General features: G+C 46.0%; 1 protein-coding gene across 5 annotated transcripts in view; it reads left to right on the top strand.

The window, feature by feature from the left end:
- Positions 1 to 944: 944 nt before the first annotated feature.
- The window catches only part of LOC137385150 (E3 ubiquitin-protein ligase ZFP91-like), a 102755-nt gene continuing 85950 nt past the window's right edge, over positions 945 to 17749 (top strand). For all 5 annotated transcript variants that reach the window (XM_068060090.1, XM_068060089.1, XM_068060086.1 and 2 more), the window contains exon 1: positions 945 to 1441. In XM_068060090.1, the coding sequence (XP_067916191.1) occupies positions 1097 to 1441 (345 nt within the window). In that variant the 5' untranslated portion in view covers positions 945 to 1096. The remainder of the gene's footprint in view (positions 1442 to 17749) is intronic.

The raw sequence follows: 17749 nt of genomic DNA, 5'->3' as shown, positions 1-17749 counted from the left end.
ACAAATGGTTCTCCAGGATACGGGAAGTATCCTGGAGCTCCCACATAGCACGGGAGGTGAACTCTTGAGGTTGAAGCACCCTGCCATTCCTTTATTTATTAGTTGACCCTCTGCCACTGCTAAAAAAATTACCAATACTGCAACCCCTTAGAATTAATAATAAAAGCTTACTAGTACTGACAAACCCTGCTAAAAATCAATTCAATGATGAAAGGCACGATAGAAATGCAAGTCTTTCTTTTTCTGTTTTGCGCTGTATCATTCCATAATGCAGAAAACAGCCCCAGACGCCATCCAGGTCTCTCTCTCTGGCTGACAGGAGCGGTGGAACTGAGACTTTTGCTGTCACTCACCCGCCCGCTGCCAGGGAGACAAGGGCGGGGTCAAAGGCCCTCCTTGTCAATCAATCGTTCAGTCGGCACGGCGTCGGGGCCAAACTGTCACTCACTTGTGCGCGGGTTGTCAAATTGGAGTTGGCGACGAGACCGTCTCTTTCTGCGCGCGCTCAGCAAGGGTCGAGGGGGCGGGGCAGAGATGTCAATCATCTTAGGTGCAGTGGTCAAGTAGGGGGTGGGGAGGTGTGTGTGTGGGTGGGCGCGCGCGGCAGGGGTGGGGGAAGAAGGGCGGTGCGAACCTGTCAATCACTTGGGTGCGATTATGAGCGGGGCCTGGGTGATGAGTGCGGCGGGGAGGAAAGGGCGGGATCAATCCGTCATTCAATGAGGTGCTCGAGGGGGTGACGGCAGGGGCGGGGAAGGGGAAAGTGTGGACGAGCATGCGTCGGTGTTTGCGCCAGCGGGGGGGGGGGGGCGGGGCCTAGTTGTCAATCACGTGTGATTGCGACGGTATGACGAAAGAGTGCGCAGGACCGGAGGTGTAGGGGGCGGAAATCCGAACGACGCAGGCGCACGGCGTCTCTGGCGGACAAAGGAGGCGGTGTATGTGTGTGTGTCGCTCGGTGTTTGTGATCGAGTGTGCGCGTGTTTGTTTTGAGCGCGCGCCCGAACGCTCGGTCAAGCCGCTGTGTGCGCGCGCTCTGGGTCGCGCGCGGTGACGGTTTTTTTTGTGTCTCTGTTCGGCCCTAATTCTGGTCAACATGGCGGCGGCGGCCAACCGGAGCGGGGGAGGCGGCGGGGCAGCGGCGCAGTGTCACCGGGCAGGCCCGGGTCCCGGACCCGGGGGCCCGCAGCAGCAGCAGGGGGACGAGGAAAGACGGAAGAGGAGGAGGCAGCAGCAGCAGGCCCCAGGTTTGGGCCTGGTCGCGCCCTGTGTCGTGAAGCAGGAGGAGGAGGAGGAAGACCAGGTGGTGAAGGTGGAAGTCCAACAGGAGGAGGAGGAGCAGGGGAAGCAGCGGGCCCAGGCCGTGCAGCCGGACTGCCCACCTTACCCACCGGCCCCGGCCCAGGGTAGGAGCGGGGCCTCATGTAGGGAGCGGCAGCAGGTGAGTGAAAGAGGAGTAATACTGTCAGTTACCCTGTATCTGTGTGAGGGCAGGGGGGATTAATACTGTCAGTTACCCTGTATCTGTGTGAGGGCAGGGGGATTAATACTGTCAGTTACCCTGTATGTGTGTGAGGGCAGGGGGATTAATACTGTCAGTTACCCTGTATCTGTGTGAGGGCAGGGGGGATTAATACTGTCAGTTACCCTGTATCTGTGTGAGGGCAGGGGGGATTAATACTGTCAGTTACCCTGTATCTGTGTGAGGGCAGGGGGGATTAATACTGTCAGTTACCCTGTATCTGTGTGAGGGCAGGGGGATTAATACTGTCAGTTACCCTGTATCTGTGTGAGGGCAGGGGGGATTAATACTGTCAGTTACCCTGTATCTGAGGGCAGGGGGGATTAATACTGTCAGTTACCCTGTATCTGTGTGAGGGCAGGGGGATTAATACTGTCAGTTACCCTGTGTCTGTGTGAGGGGCAGGGGGGATTAATACTGCCAGTTACCCTCTATCTGTGTGAGGGGCAGGGGGGATTAATACTGTCAGTTACCCTGTATCTGTGTGAGGGTCGGGGGGATTAATGCTGTCAGTTGCCCTCAGTATCTGTGTGAGGGGCAGGGTGGATTAATACTGTCAGTTGCCCTCTATCTGTGTGAGGGGCAGGGGGGATTAATACTGCCAGTTGCCCTCTATCTGTGTGAGGGGCAGGGGGGATTAATACTGTCAGTTGCCCTCTATCTGTGTGAGGGGCAGGGGGGATTAATACTGTCAGTTGCCCTCTATCTGTGTGAGGGTAGGGGGGATTAATACTGCCAGTTACCCTCTATCTGTGTGAGGGTAGGGGGGTTAATACTCAGTTACCTTCAGTATCTGTTTGAGCGGCAGGGTGGATTAATACTGCCAGTTACCCTCTACCTGTGTGTGGGGTGAAGTGAATTAATATTGTCATTTACCTTCAATATTAATCTACCTTGCTCCTCACGCACATAATGTCAGTTACCCTCAGTATCTGTGAGAGGGTTGGGGAAGGGATTAATACCTTCCGTTACCTTCAACATCTGTGAGGGGCAGGTGGCTTTAATACTGTCAGGCTCAGTATCTGTGTGAAGGATGGGGGTGGGTTTAATATTGTCAGTTACCTACAAAATCTGTGTGTGGGAGTGGAGGAATTAATATGCCAGTTACCCTCAGCATCTATGTGAGGGCCAGAGGTATTAATACTGTCAGCCACTGTATCTTTGTGATGGGGAGGGGATTAATCCTGTCAATTATCCTCAGTACCTCTGTGATGGGTAGGGGGATTAATGCTGTCAGTTACTCTCAGTATCTGTGTGAGGCCAGCGGCGCCTTAATACTGTCAGTTGCCTTCAGTATCTGAGGGGTAATGGTGGGATTAATATTGTCAGTTACCCTCAGTATTTGTGTGAGGGGCAGGTGGATTAATACCATTATTTGCCTTCAGTATCTGTGAGGATCAGGGCGGATTCATACTGTTGGTTATCCTCAGTATCTGTTTGGTGGACAGGGTGGATAATAATCCTGTCAGTTAGACTCTATCGGTGTGAGGGGCAGGGGGGATTAATAGTGACAGTAACCCTCAGTATCTATGTATGTGGCAGGAGCGTGATTAACACTGTCAGTTACCCTCTGTCTGTGTGAGGGGCAGGATGCATTAATACTGTAAGATACCAACAGTATCTATGTGAGGCGTAGTGGGTTTGGGTGCATTATTAATCCTGTAGTTACCCTTAGTATCTGTGTGAGGGCCCTGCAGAGTATCAGTACTGTCAATCACCCTCTGTTTCTGTGCGGGGGCAGGGTGCAATTAATACGGTCAGTTACATACAGAATCTTTGAGGGTAAGGGGGTTAATACTGTCAGTTACCTACAGTATCTGTGAGGAGCAGAGGTGGTATTAAAACTGTCAGTTATGCTTACCTGTGTAGGCGCGGGGCCTATTATTACAGTCAGTTACCATCAATATCTGGTTGAGGGGTGGTGGGGGGGATTATTACTGTGAGTTACCCTCAGTATCTGTTTGAGGGCAGAGGGTATTAATACTGTTGATTACTGTCAGTATCTCTGAGGAGCAGGAGGGGGCTGAATGCTATCAGTTTCCCTCAGTATCATTGTGATGGCACAGGTAATTCTGTCAGTTGCCCTCAGTATTTGTGAGGAGTTGGTGAGGGGATTAATACTGTCAGTTGCCCTCACTATCTGTGTGAGGGGTAGAGAGAGATTAATACCTTGTTACCCACCATATCTGTGTGAGGTGTGATTGTGGAGGGGGGTTATTAATACTGTCAGTTACCCACAGTATCTGCGTGAGAGGTAGAGAGAGATTAATACTGTCAGTTACCCAAAGTATCTGTGTGAGGGACAGGGTGGATTAATGCGGTCAGTTGCCCTCAGTATCTGTGTGAGTGCAGGGGGATTAATACTGTCAGGTACCCACACTATTTGTGACTGGCAGGGTGAGATTAATACTGTCAGTTAGTGCCAGTATCTCTGAGGGGAAGTGGGGGTTACTAATACCATTATACCCTCTATTTGTGTGATAGGTGGGGTGATAAATACTGTCAGTTACCCTCATTCTCTGTGTGAGGGGCGGGGGATTAATACTGTTAGTTGCCCTCAATATGTGTCTGAGGGGCAGGAGGGATTACAATTGACTGTTACCCCCAGTGTCGGTGTGAGCGGGATTAATACTTTCAGTCACCCGAAGTGTTGGAGTGAGGGGTTAGGGATGGTATTAATACACCCTTTCCTATCCTGAGTGGCGTGAAACAGGGCTGTGTTCTCGCACCCACACTTTTTGGGATTTTCTTCTCCCTGCTGCTTTCACATGCATTCAAGTCCTCTGAAGAAGGAATTTTCCTCCACACAAGATCAGGGGGCAGGTTGTTCAACCTTGCCCGTCTAAGAGCGAAGTTCAAAGTACGGAAAGTCCTCATCAGGGAACTCCTCTTTGCTGACGATGCTGCTTTAACATCTCACACTGAAGAGTGCCTGCAGAGTCTCATCAACAGGTTTGCGGCTGCCTGCAATGAATTTGGCCTAACCATCAGCCTCAAGAAAACAAACATCATGGGGCAGGACGTCAGAAATGCTCCATCCATCAATATTGGCGACCACGCTCTGGAAGTGGTTCAAGAGTTCACCTACCTAGGCTCAACTATCACCAGTAACCTGTCTCTAGATGCAGAAATCAACAAGCGCATGGGAAAGGCTTCCACTGCTATGTCAAGACTGGCCAAGAGAGTGTGGGAAAATGGCGCACTGACACGGAACACAAAAGTCCGAGTGTATCAGGCCTGTGTCCTCAGTACCTTGCACTATGGCAGCGAGGCCTGGACAACGTATGTCAGCCAAGAGCGACGTCTCAATTCATTCCATCTTCGCTGCCTCCGGAAAATACTTGGCATCAGGTGGCAGGACCGTATCTCCAACACAGAAGTCCTCGAGGCGGCCAACATCCCCAGCTTGTACACACTACTGAGTCAGCGGCGCTTGAGATGGCTTGGCCATGTGAGCCGCATGGAAGATTGCAGGATCCCCAAAGACACATTGTACAGCGAGCTCGCCACTGGTATCAGACCCACCAGCCGTCCATGTCTCCGCTATAAAGACGTCTGCAAACGCGACATGAAATCCTGTGACATTGATCACAAGTCGTGGGAGTCAGTTGCCAGCGTTCGCCAGAGCTGGCGGGCAGCCATTAAGACGGGGCTAAAATGTGGCGTGTCGAAGAGACTTAGTAGTTGGCAGGAAAAAAGACAGGCGCAAGGGGAGAGCCAACTGTGCAACAGCCCCGACAAACAAATTTTTCTGCAGCACCCGTGGAAGAGCCTGTCATTCTAGAATTGGCCTTTATAGCCACTCCAGGCGCTGCTTCACAAACCACTGACCACCTCCAGGCGCGTATCCATTGTCTCTCGAGATAAGGAGGCCCAAAAGAATGTGCAACGAGAAAGGGTTGATCAAGAATGTCTGACCCTCATTATATCTGAGAGGCGGGGATGGATTAATACTGTCAGTTACCCTCAGAATCTGTGTGAGCTGTAGGGGGGCTTAATATTGTCAGTTACCTTTGGTTTCTGTGAAAGGGCGGGATGGATTAATGCTGTCAGTATCTGTGTGAGGGACAGGCGGAAGTAATACTGTTAGTTACCGTCAGTACCTGTGTGAGGGGCAGAGAGAGATCATTACTGTCAGTCACCCTCTGTATCTGTGTGAGGGGACAGCAAGGCATCAATCTTGTCATTTACCCTCAGGGTCTGTGTCAGGGGCAGGGAGAGATTAATACTGTCAGTTACCCTCGGTATCTATGTCTTTGAACGTTGGGTGTTGATTAATAGAGAGTTACCCTCCGTATCTGTGTGAGTGCAGGAGGGGGATTAATATTGCCAGTTACCCTCATATTTGTGAGGGTCGGTGGGGGGAGTTAATGCTATGTTATCCTCAGTAAATGTGAGGGGCAGGGTGCGGTTAATACTGTCAGTTACCCTCAGTACCTCTGGTGGGCGGGGAGGGGATTAGTAATGTCAGTTGCTCATCGTATCTGTGAGTGGCAGGGATGGTATTAATACAGTCAGTTATGCTCTATCTGTCTGAAGTGCAGGGTCTATTATTGCTGTTAGTTACCGTCAGTATCTGGCTGAGAGGTGATGGGGGGGCAAATTAGTTTTGTCAGTCACCCACGGTATTATGCAAGGCGTGGTGGGGGCATTATTATTACTGTGAGTTACTCTCAGTATCAGTGTGGGGGCAGGAGGGGACTGAATACTATCAGTTGCCCTCATTGTCAGTGTGATGGCGCGGTTAATTAATTCTGTCAGTTGCAATTAGTTTATGAATACTGTCAGTTACCCTCCGTATCAGTGTGAAGGGCAGTGCAGGGATTGATACTGTCAGTTACCCTTGGTTTTTGTGAGTGACACGGGGAATTAATGCTGTCAGTTACCTTCAGTATCTGTGTGAGGGCCGAGCGGGGCATCAGTATTGTCAGTTACGCTCAGGATCTGTGTCAGGGCCAGGGATAGATTAATACTGTCAGTTACCCTCGGTATTTATGTGATGGAATGTTGGAGGTTTATTCGTAGAGTTGCCCTCAGTAACTGTGAGGAGCACCGAGCAGATTAATACTGTCTGTTACCCATGCTATCTGAGAGGGGCAAGGAGCGTTTAATACTGTTGGTTACCCCATCAGTATCTGTTTGGGGGCAGTAGGGGCAGGGCTGTTATTAATCCTGTCAGTTACCCTCTATGTGTGAGGGGCTGAGGGGATTAATACTACCAGTTACTCTCATATTTATGTGAGGGGCTGGAAGCTAATATTGACAGTTACCCTCAGTATCTATGTGAGGGGTGGGGTATTAATACTGTCAGTTACCCTCTATCTGTTTGATAGGCGGGGGATTCATACTGTCCGGTTCCCTCAGTATCTCTGTGAGGGCAGTGGGTGGTTATTAATACCGTGAGTTACCCTCAGTGTCTGTGAGGGGCAGTGGGGGGATTAGTACTTTCAGTCACACAAGCTATCGGTGTGAGGGGTAGGGGTGGTAGTAATACACCTTCAATATCTGCGACAGGCAGGGGATGGATTAATACTGTCAGTTACCCTTGGTTTCTGTGTGAGGAGCACGAGTGATTAGTACTGTCAGTTACCGTCTGTCTGTGTGAGGGGAAGGGGGAAAATCAATACTGTCAGTTACCATCAGTATCAATGTGAGAGGCAGGTGGATTAATACTGTCAGTTGCACTCAGTGTCTGTGAGTGGCGAGGGGCAGTTATTAATACTGTCAGTTACCTTCAGCAACTGTGTCGGGGTGCTTAGAATGTGAGGGGCAATGAGTAATGGACCAGGGGGAGCATTAAATCTGTCATTGCCAGTTCATGCCAGTGTGAGGGACAGTATTATAGATTGGTGTGTATTTCCCTTGGGATCAATATGTGAGGGCAGAGTCAGTAATAGAGTAAGGAATTGTACACCACAGGAGGAGACCATTCAGCCCGTTATACCTGTGTCTGATCTTTGAAAGAGTTATCCAATCCCCATAGCCCTGCAAGTTTCTTCCCTTTTGAGTATTTTTCTTCTTCCCTTTTGGAAGTTGGCCTTCAATCGGCCTGTAGTACTCTTTCAGGCACTGCATTCAGATCATAACTCATTCTGTGCAGAAAAAAGTATTCTGCTCATCTCTCCTCAGGTTCTTTTGGCAGTTAAATCAGTGACCTCAAGTTGCCAATCCTCTTGCACCTGGCCATGTTTTTTCCTTATTTATCAAAACCCTTCATGAGTTTGAATGCCTCTATTAATTTTCCCCTTAACCATCTTTGTGCTATGGAGAAAATTCTTGGCTGCTTCAATCTGTCCAAATATTTGTAGTCCCTCACCCCTGTGGTGTCATTCTGGTAAATTTCTGCAACCTCTCCAAGGCCTGTATATCCTTCCTAAAGTGGTAAAGTTTTGGCATAACTTCCTCGCTTTTGTCCCGTATTGACGAAGCCCAGGGTCCTGTACACTCTTCGGTCTCTGTTACTGCAGCCGCTTTAAAGTTAACTTTATATTGCCTCTCCTCATTCTTCATTCTAAAATGTATCACTTCGCACTTCTCTGTTAAATTTCGTCAGTGATTTGTCAGTCCATTGTGCCAGTCTCTCTGCCGTCCTGTGAAGTCTGTTAGCATTTTGCTACTTTTGTGTTTTGTATCATCTGCAAAGTTTTAGATGATGCCTTGTTTATGTCCAGCTCATTAATATATACGATAGAGCGAGGGGCATATTAATACAGTCAGTAATTCAGTGTGTGAGAGCATTGACATAATAGGAAAGGAATATTAATACTGTAAGTAACCTTCAGTGTACGAGTTTGAGAAATAGAACCAGGAGTAGTAATCTGTAGTTTTCAGTATCTGAGGATTTGGCTCAGTAATAGAGCAGAAAGAGCATTAATAATGCTTTGTGTCAGTTTGAAAATCAGGGTCAGTAATAGGGTGGTGTGGTAATACTCCTCTAATAATCTTGACCATTGTAGAGCAGAGGAGTGTATTAAAATTGTCAGTGACTCCCAGTGCTGTTGTGCAAGGGGCAGGGTCACTATTAGTGATGATAGTGTTAATAAGTGCCAGAAGAAGTTATAAAAGTTATATCACCAGAAACAGATGATTTTGCCCAACAAGTCCGTGTTGCCCTTTCTCTTCCATGATAGAAAATAGTCTGAGCCCGCTCTACTTGCCGTGTTCCGATATCCCTTTATCCATCTATCAATTCTCATCTTGAATCTTGACGTAGTTTCTGCCGTAACCACTAACCCGAGATTTAAATTCCACAGCCTCGTATATCTAATAAGATTTCTCCAACTCTGTTCCAAATTTTATTTTTGCATGGGATGTGGGCGTCACTGCAAGGTGAGCATTTGTTGCCCATCCCTAATTGCCCTTGACAACTGGGTGGCTTGCTAGGCCATTTCAAAGGGCAGTTAAGAGTCAATCACATTTCTGTGGGTCTGGAGTCGCATATAGGTCAGACCAGGTAAGGACAACAGATTTCCTTCTCTGAAGGACATTAGTGAACCAGATGTGTTAGTTTCCTGGCACCATTACTCAGACTAACTTTCAATTCCTGATGTTTTTATTAATTATTTGACTTTTTTTTAAATTCCACCAGCCGCCTTGGTGGGATTTGAACCCATGTTGCCAGGGCATTCCCCTGGGCTTCTGGTCCAGTGACATTATCACTACGCCACCCCCAAATCTTTAATTTAGTCTATATTCATGGCCCTGAGTTCTCGAACCCCTCAACTACTGGAAATTTTAGAGGGACAGAATTGAATAGCAGAAAAGTTATATTAAACTTGCATAGAGCCTTGATTAGCTCACACTTGGAGTACTGTGCCTAGTTCTGGTCTCCATAATATATTAAAAAATAAATAGAGGCACTGGAGAAGGTACAAAAAAGATTTACGAGGCTGATGACCAGAAGTGAGCAGGAAAGATTGAATAGGCTGGAAAAGAATAGAAAAGACGTTTTCTCGCAAAGGAGAGCAAAACTTGGGGCTATAAATATAAGGCAGTCACTAATAAATCCAATTGGCAGGTCAGGAGATACTTGTTTACCCAGAGAGTGGTGAGAATGTGGAACTCGCTACCACAGGGAGTGGTTGAGACAAATAGCATAGATGCATTTAAGGGAAAGCTGGAGAATCACATGAGGGAGAAAGGAATAGAAGGAAATGTTGGTAGGATGAAATGAAGAGGGGTGGGAAGAGGCTTGTGTGGAGCGTTAACACTAGAACGGATCTGTTGGAGTTGATGGTCTGTTTCTGTACTGTAAATACTAAGTGATTCTATGAATTAGTTTGTTTCTGTCTATCCTGATCCTGTCTTGCATGATATTAAACACTTCTGTTATGTTGCCCTGCCATCTAGATTGTAACCTAAAAAGAACACTTTTCCAAGTCTTTGTTCACTTTTGTATTTCTTCATAGCAGGTTGCATCCCAGTGTATTGTTATAATGTACTCTTTCTGAAGCCCCAATATAGTGTGGAGCCCAACAGTGCTCAAACTGAGGCCTTGCTGAGGTTTTGTGTGGGCTTATTATTACTACTTGGCCTTTATATTCTACACCTTTACAGATAAAAGTTGTATCAGATTTTTTTGGAAACTGAGGTGCTTACTTGTAATGTTTTGTGAAGCTGTTTCTTTTACCCCCTGCCTCCCACCAAACTATCTCTCAGCACTGAGCCTACTGTCAGTAACAAAGACAGAAAATGCTGACCTTTTTGCTGGTTCGTTTTCTTTCCACCTGCCCCCATTTCATTCATTATTCCTTTACTTTGTCCTCGGACCGCAATAATTTGCTGTTATACTACTGTCATCTGTTGCTACTAAGTATCATCACCTCATTTCATGACAATATGAAAGGCACAATTCAGCATAGCAGCACCTCATCAGACCCCTTTCCTATCCTGAGTGGCGTGAAACAGGGCTGTGTTCTCGCACCCACACTGTTTGGGATTTTCTTCTCCCTGCTGCTCTCACATGCGTTCAAGTCTTCAGAAGAAGGAATTTTCCTCCACACAAAATCAGGGGGCAGGTTGTTCAACCTTGTCCATCTAAGAGCGAAGACCAAAGTACGGAAAGTCCTCATCGGGGAACACCTCTTTGCTGACGATGCTGCTTTAACATCTCACATTGAAGAGTGTCTGCAGAGTCTCATCGACAGGTTTGCGGCTGCCTGCAGCGAATTTGGCCTAACCATCAGCCTCAAGAAAACGAACATCATGGGACAGGACGTCAGAAATGCTCTATCCATCAATATCGGCGACCACGCTCTGGAAGTGGTTCAAGAGTTCACCTACCTAGGCTCAACTATCACCAGTAACCTGTCCCTAGATGCAGAAATCAACAAGCGCATGGGAAAGGCTTCCACTGCTATGTCCAGACTGGTCAAGAGAGTGTGGGAAAATGGCGCACTGACACTGAACACAAAAGTCCGAGTGTATCAAGCCTGTGTCCTCAGTACCTTGCTCTATGGCAGCGAGGCCTGGACATCAGCCAAGAGCGACGTCTCAATTCATTCCATCTTCGCTGCCTCCAGAGAATCCTTGGCATCAGTTGGCAGGACCGTATCTCCAACACAGAAGTCCTCGAGGCGGCCAACATCCCCAGCTTATACACACTAAGTCAGTGGCGCTTGAGATGGCTTGGCCATGTGAGCCGCATGGAAGATGGCAGGATCCCCAAAGACACATTGTACAGCGAGCTCGCCACTGGTATTAGACCCACCGGCCGTCTGTGTCTCCGCTTTAAAGACGTCTGCAAACGTGACATGAAGTCCTGTGACATTGATCACAAGTCGTGGGAGTCAGTTGCCAGTGATCACCAGAGCTGGCGGGCAGCCATAAAGGCGGGGCTAAAGTGTGGCGAGTCGAAGAGACTTAGCAGTTGGCAGGAAAAAAGACAGAAGCGCAAGGGGAGAGCCAACTGTGTAACAGCCCCGACAACCAATTTTTTCTGCAGCGCCAGTGGAAGAGTCTGTTACTCTACAATTGGCCTTTATAGCCACTCCAGGCACTGCTCCACAAACCACTGACCACCTCCAGGTGCTTACCCATTGTCTCTCGAGACAAGGAGGCCAAAGAAGAACTACTGTCAATAATTGAGCGGGGGTGTATTAATATTGTCAGTAGTTTAGCGGGGAAGTACTAATACTTCTCGTGGCTGAGGCAGGATTAGTAATGTGGGGTTAGAGGAATTAATCTGTCAGCCTGAGTATCCGCATCGGAGGCAGAGTCAGTATTAGTGAGACAGTATTAATACTGTCAGTAGCTCCCAGTATTAGTATGAGGGGCAGGGACAGTATTGGAAGACAAAGGAAGCATTAATCAGGTCCATAATTGCACTATCATTGTGTGAATGGAGGAAATTTTGCTATACAAAGGCTCATGTCAGGACTACTGTGAACAGCAATGGGTGTGACACCTTAGAAAGGATATATTGGCCTTGGACGGAGTACAGCGCAGATTCTCCAGAATGATACCAGGGCTCCAAGGGTTTGATTGTGAGGAGAAATTACATAGACTGAGCTTGCAGTCCCTGGAATATAAAAAGTTAAGTGGCGATTTGATATTTTAAGCATTTTGAAAGGAATTGATAGGGTTGATAGAGATAATGTTTTTGCACTGGTGGAGGAGTCTATGAAAAGTGGACGATACTGTTAAAACCACAGACCATTCAATGTAAGTGAAGAAACACTTCATGCCAAGGGTGGAGAATTGTGGAATACTCTCCCACAAAAAGCAGTAAAGTATAGCTCAATTAATCATTTTAAATCTGAGGTCACTAGTTTTTGCTTGCCAAGAGCATGAAAGGATATGGGGCTGAGGCGGGTGCATGGAGTTAAGATATAGATCAGCCATGATCTCAGTGAATGTTGGAACACCTTGAGAAACTTAATTCACAGGCTGTGACTGCTAGGTGGCAAGGACAGCATTTATTTCCCTTGAGATGAAACTGAGTGACTTGCTCAGCCATTTCGGAGGGCGTTAGAGTCAACAACATAGCTGTGAGTCTCAAGTCACAAAGAGGCCAGATAGGGATAAGAACCAGTATTCCTTCTGAGCTGCAAAAACGTGCAGCAGCCCAGAAATTCATGTGCAGACCATGCACAAGTAGGGCCCTTTTAATTACTGCATATGCACGGATGCGCAAAAAATTTAAAGGGCATGCGTACATAGATAAATTGCCTGCTCGCGACAAAAAAATTAACGTGTACATTGGTAAGGCCGACAGGTTGACTTCCAGATTTGAGAAACATGGGTTTTTCATGTAATCCGGTAGTTACGTGATCGTCACTACTGATACTAGCTTTTTATTTCAGAATTATTTAAATTCCCCCAGCTGCCGTGATTCGATCTATGTCTCCAGATCATTAGCCGAAGCCTCTGGATTACTAATCCAGTAACACAATCACTGCTACTGTACCCTGTCTAAATGGGATGAGACATGTTCAGGAATAGAGTAAGGTGTAAGAATAGACAGGTAAAGGAAGATTCTAACAAGACCCCATGAAGATACTGTGCATAAAATTTTTAATTACACTGCCTGGCATTGAAACAGTTGAAACTAAGGTGCTGATATAACCTGTGATTAGGTTAGCTACTGCAATCTTAGATAATGTTTTTAAAAGAATTTAGTATGAATGCTTTGTTGAGGTATGCTGTTCATGGTTGACCAACCTTATCTTAGGACATTGTCCACAGCTACAGTGACTGTCTCTGAAAGAAATTTAGCCTGTTGAGATACACTGCTTATGGCTTATCGACCTTGTCCTCTTCCGATTAAAATTATATTTATCTTTATTTATTTTTTATTTAGAGATACAGTACTGAAACAGGCCCTTCGGCCCACCGAGTCTGTGCCGACCAAGAACCACCCATTTATACTAACCTTACAGGAATCCCTTATTCCCTACCACTGACCTACACTAGGGGCAATTTACAACGGTCAATTTACTTATCACCTGTAAGTCTTTGGCGGTGGGAGGAAACCGGAGCACCCGGCGAAAACCCACGCGGTCACAGGGAGAACTTGCAAACTCCGCACAGGCAGTACCCAGAATTGAACCCGGGTCCCTGGAGCTGTGAGGCTGTGATGCTAACCACTGCGCCACTGTGCCGCCCACTTTGTGATAAACCATTGTTCCAATACAGCTCTCCCTGCTAGTCTTTTGTTCCATTCTACTCTGGCTAGATCCCTTCTCATTGTGTTGAAATTAGCCCTCTTCCAATCTGGACATTCTACCTTATTTTGTTCCTTGCTTTTCTGCCTTACTAGCCTAAACCTTATGATATGTACGTCATACCTTCATAGGCTTGTGCTTGAATGTTCCTTGACCTGCCCATTCTGTTGATCCAGTCAGTGACCTCAAGGAGCTGGACACAGTTCTGGGCACCACACTTTAGGAAGCGGTAGAGTGGGCACAAAGATTTACCAGGGATGAGGGAGTTCAGTTATGTGGAGAGACTGGGATCGTTCTGCTTCGATCAATGAAGATTAAGGGGAGATTTAATGGAAGGGTTCAAAATCCGGCAGGGCTTTCATAAAGCAAGTAGGGAGAAACTGTTTGCTCTGGCAAGTGGGTCAGTAACCAGAGGTCATAAGATTTAAAATGATTGCCAGAAGAATGGAGGCAAAACGAGGAGAAATTTCTTCACACAGATGTGGTTAAGATCTGGAACACAGTACCTGAAAGTGTGTTGGAAGCAGATTCCATAGGAACTTTCAAAAGACAATCAGACATGTACTTGAAGATAACTAATTTGGGGAGAAAGCTCCGGTGAGGGACTAAATTGGACAGCTCTTTCCAAGAGCTGACACGGGCATGACTGGTAAAACAGCGGCAGACTGTGCTGCTGAGTTGGTCCATAGCAGTTGAGAACTGGAGTGTTAATACTGTCAGAAATCACTGGTATCAGCGTGTGAGTCAGGGTCAGTAATAGAGAGGGGGGGAGCTGCAATGTTAACCCACTGTCAGTGAGAGAGAGAGAGAGACAGGGTCATTAATAGGTTGAGGAAATATTCACTGTTACTAAGAGAACAATATGATTGTGAGGGAAGGTCAATAATAAAGATGCAGGGAGAAGTAACCCCAAGTGTGAAGCAGGATCATTAATAGATAAGATGCAATGCTAATTTGTCAGTGGGAGCTTCAGTATTAAGTCAGTAACACCCAGTATCAGTGTTGGAGGTAGTGACAGTTATGGAGTGGGTGCTGCAGAAGATTGGGAGTGTTTTAGAAACCAGCAAAGGGTGTCCAAAAAGGTGATAAATGAAAAAAGTACAGAATGAGCATAAACTAACCAGGAATTTAAAAACGGCATAAGAGCTTTAACAAGTATATAAAAAGGAGAGTAGCTGAAGTAAACATTGGTCCCTGAGCGGCAGAGACGGAAGAAATTATCATGGGGAATAAGGAAATGGCAGAGTCATTGAACAAATATTTTGTCTGTCTTCACGGTGGAAGACACAAATCACATAGAAGTAGAGGGTAACCAAGAGTCTAATAAGAGTAAGGAAATTAAGGCAATTGATACCAGCAGAGAAAAAGTATTGGAGAAATTAAGGGACTAATATCTGACAAATCCCCAGGACCTGATGGCCTACATCCAAGGGTTCTAAAAAGAGGTAGCTGCAGAGAAAGTGGATGTGCTGGTTATCGTTTTCCAAAATTCTAGAACAGTCGCAGCAAATTGGAAGTTAGCAAATTCAACTCCACTATTCAAGAAAGGAGGGAAGAGAAAAAGTGGGAAACTACAGATCAGTTAGTCTGACATCAGTCATCAGGAAAATACTGGAATCTATTATTGAGGAAGTCTGAAAAAGGCACTGAGAAGATCGTAGTATGAACAGTCAAAGTCGGCATAGTTTTATGAAAGGGAAATTTATTGGCGTTTTTTGAGGTGATGACTCATAGGCTAGATAAAGGGGAGCCAATTTATGTAATATACTTGGAATTCCAAAAGGCGTTCAATAAAGTGCTACAGAAAAGGTGAATACACAAGATAAGGGCTCATGGAGTTGAGGGTAATATATTAGCATGGAAAGTGGATTGGCTAATGGACAGAAAGCAAAGAGTAGGGATAAACGTGGCAGTTTGAAGTTGGCAGGTTATGACTAGTGGAGTGCAAGGATCAGTGCTGGGGCCTCAGCTATTTACAATCTATATTAATGACTCAGGTGAAGAGCAATGTATCTGGCGAGTGGGAATGTAAGCTGTGAGGAGGACACAAAGAGGCTGCAAAGAAATGTAGACATTTTAAGCGAGTGGAGTAAAAGGTAGGGACGTGAGAGTTTATTCACTTGTTCGTAAGAATAGAATTTTAAAAGGTGTGAAACTTGCTGATGTTCAGAGGGATTTGGGTATGCTTGTGCAATGAAGTGAGATATAGAAAGCAATTAGGAATGCAAATAGCACGTTGGCCTTCACTGCAAGGGAATTGGAGTACAAGAATAAGGAAATGTTGCTACAATTGTATGAGGCTTTGGTGAGAGCGCACCTGGAGTACTGTACAAAGATTTTGTATCTAAGGAAGGATATACTTGCCTTGGATGCAGTACAGTAAAAGTTTTCCAGATTGGTTCCTGGGATGAGGGGCTTGTCATATAAGAGGCTGCGTATATTGGGCCTATAGTCTCTGGAGTTTAGAAGAATGAGATGTGATCTCATTGAAACATACAAGATTCTGAAGGGGCTTGACAGGATATATACTGAGATATTGTTTGCCCTGGCTGGGGAATCTAGAACATGGGGACACAGCTTCAGGATAAGGAGTCGATCCTTAAGGAATGAAATGTGGCCAAACTTCTTCACTCAAAGTGTTGTGAATGTTTGGAATTCTCTACCCCAGAGGGTAGAGTCTAGATGGATGCTCCATTGTTGAATATATTTAAGGCTGAGATGGACAGATTTTCGGGGTCTCTGAATTTGGGGAGTGGGTGGGAAAGTGAAGTTGGGGCTGAGGATCGGCCATGATTGTATTGAATGGTAGAGCTGGCTCGCCGGGCAGTATGATCTATCCCTGCTCCTACCACTTACGTTATCTTTTTATATCATTGCTGTTGGTGACATCAAGTATCAGTGCGTTGAATGGCATCAGTAATCAACTGCAGTATTAATGCTGTCAAGTGATCCACAGTTGTCAATGTGTGAAGTCGAGATAGTAATATGCTCAGTGCTGCGCTGTTGTTACGACCAAGCCCCACTTCTCCACAGGTCGCAGCATATCAATAAATTTTCACACTTAGTGAAACAGCCAGTTAAATACTCTATTTGTCCCCAGGATAAAGTACACCAACCAGGTTTCTTTAATCAACAACAAAATTAACAGTTTATTACAAAACCATGTCTTAACTAATAATGAAGCATATCTATATATGAATTGAGATGTTAAAGTTCCTTTTCTCTAGCCCTCATGCACACGCACATACATCCAAAAAAAAATGGTTAACTGAGGAAAGAAAAATGATTGAGTCACAGCTGTTTGAAAGGAATAATAAACTTAAGACTGTCATGACCTGGAAGGAAGTTCTTCAGCTTGATGACGTGTCCCAAAGTCAAATAGTTGGAGGCTACGCAAAGTTGTTCCAGGTGAGGTTGATGAACAGTCTGTGATGGGTAGGCATTCAAGGAAATTCAACTGCAGCAGGCATTACATAGGTCTTCCATCAGGGGTGTAGCAACAGGCGTCATTTCTCGCATTCAATGCGAAAGTCCTTTTTTTTTAAAAGATGCAAGATTTTCTGCAAATTCAGGGTTTATTCGAAACGCAGGAGGCAACATTACCACTTCGTTCAAGCTTTTGCTTCTCCAGAGCAGGGATTCTTTACAGAGAGGTAATATGTTTTCCTGGTTCAACTTCTGATCTCCAGACAGGTCAAAATCAAATTTCAGAATGCCTGCTTTTGTCAAAACCCACTGGCTTTCAAAGTTCAAAAATGAAACCAAAACCTTCGGTAAACAAGTCATATGCCCAGTCATAAATTCTCTCTTTTCATAGGATACCTCTGAGGTCAGCCCCCTGCTGGATTCTTTGAAATTATCTGCATTCCAGTCCTTTTCTACCAGTTCAGCTTTTATATTGTTGCAAATAGAGACATATTGTTGAAGCTTTTCGTGTTGCACTCATCAGGACAATGGCAAGAATAACCAATGTCAGGGAAAATAACAACTTAAACTGCACGAGAAGAGAGTGCTGATTGGCAAGTGAACTGATTGGTAGAGGCGTTGTCGTGGAGAATGCGCC

This window comes from Heterodontus francisci, chromosome 28 (genome assembly GCF_036365525.1).
Source record: "Heterodontus francisci isolate sHetFra1 chromosome 28, sHetFra1.hap1, whole genome shotgun sequence".
NCBI classification, from domain to species: domain Eukaryota; kingdom Metazoa; phylum Chordata; class Chondrichthyes; order Heterodontiformes; family Heterodontidae; genus Heterodontus; species Heterodontus francisci.
The sequence above is the reverse complement of the archived record's forward strand: the minus strand, read 5'-3'. Positions and strand labels throughout refer to the sequence as shown.